At 41.1% G+C, this 6008-nt stretch overlaps 2 protein-coding genes across 2 annotated transcripts in view; one reads left to right on the top strand and one right to left on the bottom strand.

Moving 5' to 3' along the window:
• f13a1b (coagulation factor XIII, A1 polypeptide b) overlaps positions 1–383 on the top strand; it is an 18370-nt gene extending 17987 nt beyond the window's left edge. Inside the window, exon 15 of the mRNA XM_030075812.1 lies at positions 1–383. This exon is cut by the window's left edge and continues 70 nt beyond it. Within this exon, the coding sequence (XP_029931672.1) occupies positions 1–72 (72 nt within the window). The 3' untranslated portion in view covers positions 73–383.
• A 635-nt stretch (positions 384–1018) lies between these two features.
• Positions 1019–5514, bottom strand: LOC115376323 (protein mono-ADP-ribosyltransferase PARP15-like). Its single transcript, XM_030075813.1, has 6 exons — positions 5364–5514; positions 4896–5078; positions 3190–3810; positions 2638–2774; positions 1965–2145; positions 1019–1621 (listed from the first exon to the last, which is right to left on the bottom strand). The coding sequence occupies exons 3-6, from the start codon at positions 3656–3658 to the stop codon at positions 1335–1337; spliced, it is 1074 nt and encodes a 357-aa protein (XP_029931673.1). The 5' UTR covers positions 3659–3810; positions 4896–5078; positions 5364–5514; the 3' UTR covers positions 1019–1334.
• Between the last annotated feature and the right edge of the window lie 494 nt (positions 5515–6008).

Here is a 6008-nt window from a genome sequence, read left to right as displayed (position 1 = left end):
GTGATAGCCAGCCTGGACTGCCCTGCCCTCAGACAGGTGTACGGCCAGGAGTCCATCACCATCAAGCCCTGAGGGTCACCGGACACCGAAACACCGAAACTCAACTTAATTCAGCTCAGTTAAGGTCCAGGCCAATTGTAGTGCCTTTAGCCATGTGACTTTTAGTTTTACTGCTTTTTCTTTTCTTTTTTCTTTTTCTGACAGCTACAGTTTAGCCTCAACAATGATGGTAGAGAGTAGCTATTTAATCTGCTCTAGTTACTCCGCCTGAGTGGATTTAAAAAAAAAAAAAATGCCATGTTTCTGAGGAACAATATGAAAATCTACGCTTTCACTTCTGCATATTTTTGGAATGTTTCTAGTAGTTTATTCCTAGATTTATTTTTAGTCGTGAGAATGAGTCCATAAAAGATCTGATTTGAACATTTTACTTATTGGATACAAGCTTAAAAAAAGAGACATCAAAATAATTTTTGCAAGAACCATGCCAAAAACAGCCTCCCAGGTCATTTGGATTTTATTTCTGCAAAATGCACATGCCAAAATGATTTCCATTCAAGAGTAAATAAGTAACTGAGCACTTTAAACTTAAAGCTGATTTATTTGCTACATTTAGCCCCTTTGATTAGCGAACAATTTCTACCAATTATAAGTATTGCTATTTGAGTAAAACTTTAACACACCTCTTCATGATATCGTAAAAGTTTAAACCTGTTTCTTCCTATTTTTCTTTTCCTCTTACAAGACAGAATTCAAATATCAACCAAATAAAGGAGTGGTAAATGCAAAATGTGCGTGTGTGTGTTTGTGAGTGTGGCAGTGGTGGTGGTTGTGTAAATGGCTTTGAGTCAGAGCAGATAATGACGAGATACAAGTCTGTATTTAAAGCTTATCTTACATACAATTCAAAGTACTACAATCACCTGAACTTGCCTAATCGCCTATGATGACAACAATTATCATTGCACTATCAAGTTAATTATGGAGTAAACATTTAAAGTTGAGACATCAACAACTAAAACTTAAAAGGTCAATTCATTACTTTAAAATTTTTTATGTATTTGTTTCTGTAAAACCATTCAGACCCCATTTTGTCTTTTTACTGGAGCAGGATTTTGAGATCAAATGCCTGCCCAATATAATAAATGTCATTGGTATAATTCCTGCAACCATCAGAGGATCATCATACAGTCATAACTGTGCACAAAAAGTATTAGACTTATTGTCCCAGTAATATGTGAGACAGATACACAGACTCACAAACAAACACATGACCAAATGCATGATCAGCTCCAGGCTACCACCTGGAGTAGATATTGAGAACAGCCTCACAGTCACTTGAATGTGATCAGGTAGTCGGGGTACGCCTGGTTATCGTGGAACACAACAAACATGCTGGGTTTCTGTACGTTGTCCACCACGCTGTCGAAGCGGTCATGGGGATGCTGGGGGTCCCGAGGCGGAGGGACCCTCATCTCACTTTCACCCAAGGCGTAAAGCCCAGTCAGGACTCGAGCCACAAACATTAACTGGGTGCCATCCGTAGCTGGCTTGGAGTAGGTGGGGTCGGCCGAGTAGCTCGCGTTGACAGCAAAGTACGTCCCAACGCCGTATACAGTTGCTGAGAGGAAGGTGAAAATAAGAATTTAAGGGAACAAGGAGGTAGAAAAAATAAAGTTTGCAAAATACAACAAAGATAAAAGACAATGTATGTGAAGAGGAGATATGTGAGAAGATTTTGGCTTATTTAAAATGTTAATCAACTTCCAGTCAAAATAAATGTTCTCTATTGCCAACTGATACCAACGATTCAACATAGAGGCACTTTTGTTTCTCTCTTTCCTGAGAATAATCCTCTGCTGCACAGGACATGATGCATTTTACATTTAAACATCACATACGTTTACAATCAACCCAAAGAAAATACTGTGAAGTAGTTGAGGAGTGGTCCACATGTTCATTACCATTTTGTCCTGCAAAGCTCCTGTTGAACCCAGTTTTAATGATGGACTGGCAGTTTTCCTCGGTCGTCCCGTGGTAGAGCAACTTCTCGCCTGCATCCCTCCTCTGCTTGTTCTTATCAGAAATCTTTTTGTGTTCCACTTCATAGCCACGGCGGAGATGTATATTTTGCAAACGCTCAATCTACCAAGAGAGAGACAGAAAACTTGCGTAGAATCAAAGAGTCTTGCATAGCCAAAGCCTGACTCTTTTGAAAGTCACTGCCGGCTTTACAAGTTGTGCAGACAGATCTTATGTGTTGATATTTTCCCATGTATTTCTACTTGATGCAAAATATTACAGACACCTGCTCTAATAGAAGTCTGTAAATCCTGTTAATCCCAAAGATGTGACCCCTTATTGTATCAGATATTACATCCTGTTTAGTCCTGAAGTGCAAAGTAAATGAAGCAGAGAAGACAAACTAATGGACAATTTCCAGCCAGAGATGGTACAACTCATGGATGCAACTTATTACAGGAAGGTGCCTTTGATATTTTGTGCAATTCATGTCTCTAAACACTTGTTGCTGTTATGATGCAAGGGACCATAAAACTAATGAAATCAAATGTCACTTTACTCTATGCTGGTTTCATATGATCATGATAATCAGCTTTGCCTGCAAAAGCTGCTCACCTTAATTACAGTCTTGGGAACAGTTCGTTTGAAGGCCTCCTTCACCCTCTTGTACTCCACAGAAGAAGACTGCAGCTTAACTATCTTCACTTGGTCACCGGAAACCATGTTGTCCCAGTACAGTGGAAGAGGGAAGTCTGAAAGAAGTTAGAGGAGTTGATGGGAAAATGTCAGATGTTCAAACGAGTTTTGCATGAATGATGTTGCATTAAAAATGCCGAAAAAGAGACAGCTGGTAATAATTTCAAGAGATCCTTTTCAAACCACATAATTATGTTTAGTAGCCTGGAAGTGTTGTGATGCTTTACAAAAAAGGATCCCAAATGGACGAGACACACTAAAAATCTGTGTTGCTTCATAAGGGAGAACTGGATGCTTTTCTCTATTGCAGCCCCGTTACATGATATAAGCTTATAAGATAGATGTATTTTTACATATTAATCTTGCTTTGCACAACTAAAAGTTCATAAATAAATGGGATCCAGTCTGTGACAGTTTTATTAAAATAATCCTCACGTTTATAACACTTTCTGTAAAGAGCAAGCCACTCACCAGCTAGATTCTCAAGTCGTTTCAGCTGCGTTGTTTGCCGTGTTGCTGCGGCTACAGCCTCCAATTTTGCCAGATTGACGTTCCACTGGTCCCCGTGTGCATCCACTATCCCTCCCCTCACATCTTTTTTCTCCAGGTCATGATGGGCTGCTTTGGGAAGCCTTTCCCAGTCACCTCTCAATCCCAGGATGCACCAAGCCACGCGGCCAAACACTTCCTCCTCCTCCCTGCCTCTCATCTCTCTCTGGAGAGAGCCATGAAGACAAGCGTGATACATCTGCATCACCTGGGTAACCTCATCGTTCAGCCCGCTCACAGTCCATGTGTCCCGGCTCTCCTCCACACACAGGCCCAGCATCTCTACCAGGTGCGTCAGATCATCTATGTTTTCCTGGGAAAGGTCTTCCAACTCTTTCTTTGGGAAACTTTGCTTTGAGCACTGAGTCTGGTACAATCGCTCCAGCTCCATGACGGCACGGGCAACATCCTTCTTCCACAAACCCAGGATCAGGAAGGCTGACTGCTGACGGGTGGAGCGAGGTGTAAAGAGGCTGCTTGGCCTTGTGCTTACAGAGACTGGAGTTTGGTATAGCGGTGCGTGAGGTGCCTGAGGTGCTGACACTGAAAGGCAAATGAAAATGTAATAATTTGGGATTGTATCTATGTTTCCATGGCTGTATGTTCCCAGGACCCTATGTTCCCAAGGCCTCATATTCCCAAGCTCCTATGTTCCCAAGCTACTATGTTCCCAAGGTTCTATGTTTGCAAGGGTCTATGTTCCTAATGTCCTGTGTTCACAGAACCCTAAGTTCCCAAGGTTCTGTGTTCCTGAGTTCTTATGTTTCAAAGCTTGTATTTTCTCAAGGGTCTATGTTCACAATGTCCTATGTTCCCAGGACCCTAACTTCCCAAGCCCCCATGTTTCCAAGGTTCTGTGTTCCTAAGTTCCTATGTTCCCAAGATTATATGTTCCCAGGGTTCTATGTTCCCAAGATTATATGTTCCCAGGGTTCTATGTTCCCAAGAACCAATGTTCCCAGGGTTCTATGTTATCAAGTTCCTATGTTCCCAGGGTTCTATATTACCACACTCCTATGTTCCCAGGGTTCTATGTTCCCAAGAGCTAATGTTCCCAGGGTTCCATGTTCCCAAGAGCCTATGTTCTCAGGGTTCTATGTTCCCAATGTGCAATGACCCCCCCCCCCCCAATGTCATTTTTTCATATGCCATTTTCAAACATAACTACAGGTTATTTACTAAACATGAGTGATCAGATTATGCATTTCTGTGAATACACCAGATCACTTGGACATTGTGGTCATTATTCTTTTTATGATGAGGAAACTTAAGATGTTGTATGTTGCTTAAACTGAATGTGAGGCTCAAATTTCCCATGCCAATGCTAATGTCAACTTTGTTAATGCTTTGTAAAGCTAATAAAATGTGTGTTTGAATAAGAGACAATCTTTGGCAGCAGTTTGACCAAAAACACAATTTTGGATATTATTTAATCAACTTATGGATTTTCATTATTTAACAGGCGCATGGAAGTTATCATTCTTTTTACGTTGAGGGAACATGGTGCTGTTTTCAGAACATAAGGCCAGAGTGCATAGGGTGCATTTTGAAAATTTTCTCCTAAAACAACAAATGCATTATGACCAACTGAAAGTTATCTTTTTCAATAGACAAAAAGTTCCCCTCACCTGTGTGGGACAGAGCACGAGGAAATATCTGCCTCGCTGCCTCTTTGAACGCCAGGAAAACATTGATCTTAATCAGGACAAGGCGGATGTGGGAGAGGCACCGAAGAGGAGTGGACAGCACAGTGGCACTGATGCTACTGAGGATGGCATTTGCCACAGCACTGGGTTCCAGCCCACCAATCCCTGAACAAACAGAAAAAGATGTGGTGGAGACTTTGGATGACTCGGAAGCTTTAGATTAATTTCCATTTCTATTAAATCTATGTTGATTTAAGATTTGCCACAGTGCTAATTTATCAGTGCTGGGGTCAATTCATATTAAATTCAACCAATTCATAAACAAGAATGTCTTATCTAAGCTAATGAGATTTGAAAACCAGATTATTTGTTGTATGTGACAAACATGAAAATGACACTGACAAGCATATTTACATTTACAGAATCTATAGTTTCTGATGCCATACTTACCAGCGCAAATGGCAGGAATGGCCACAGACTTGTATCCTTTGGCTTCACAAGATGCAATGATGTCACGCACCAGTCCTTCAATGATGCCTGCATCCTTTTGTCCGCACACATGGAAAATAGCCTTACAAGGGAACTGCCCGGACTGGGACACAAATATCTCCCCTTTTTTCACATGTGCTACAGTAGAAGTAACATAAGAAACAAATATAAGAAGACAAAAGTGTCTGTTGCCTGTGTTAACAGGAAAGCTGAATTTCCTCTGTGCTCACCTGATTCCAATGCAGCCTTAACCTGTGGTCCAGCCATAGTTAAAATGTCTTTGCAGACACCATCTATTAAGCACAGACAATATCACTAATTTCTGAGCACCTTATATCAACATTATATCAACATTTTAACATGAAATTAATCAAGAGATCTCATTATTTGTCAGATCAAACCATTTTCATTACATTTAAGTTACTTAGCCGACATGCAGTCAGTCTTTCCGGCCACCAATGTTCACATTCTGCATAGCCTCCCTCACCTACCTGACTCAAAATCAGTGAAGTCAGTTGTGTTCACCACAACATCTGTGGTCTCATTGGTGATGTCACCAAACACCAGCTGTAGAGTGACTCCCCCTCCCACCGCCAGTATGACGTC

The sequence above is a fragment of the Myripristis murdjan genome, chromosome 18, assembly GCF_902150065.1.
Source record: "Myripristis murdjan chromosome 18, fMyrMur1.1, whole genome shotgun sequence".
In the NCBI taxonomy this organism is placed as follows: Eukaryota; Metazoa; Chordata; class Actinopteri; order Holocentriformes; family Holocentridae; genus Myripristis; species Myripristis murdjan.
The sequence above is the reverse complement of the archived record's forward strand: the minus strand, read 5'-3'. Positions and strand labels throughout refer to the sequence as shown.

Excerpts from the sequence above, each read along its gene's own strand:
- LOC115376323 (XM_030075813.1), bottom strand. The coding sequence starts at position 3,658 with ATGGAGCTGGAGCGATTGTACCAGACTCAGTGCTCAAAGCAAAGTTTC. Across the intron at positions 2,146-2,637 it reads TTCCCAAGACTGTAATTAAG|ATTGAGCGTTTGCAAAATAT; the intron begins GTGAGCAGCTTT and ends CTCTCTTGGTAG. Across the intron at positions 1,622-1,964 it reads GAGCTTTGCAGGACAAAATG|CAACTGTATACGGCGTTGGG; the intron begins GTAATGAACATG and ends CCTTCCTCTCAG.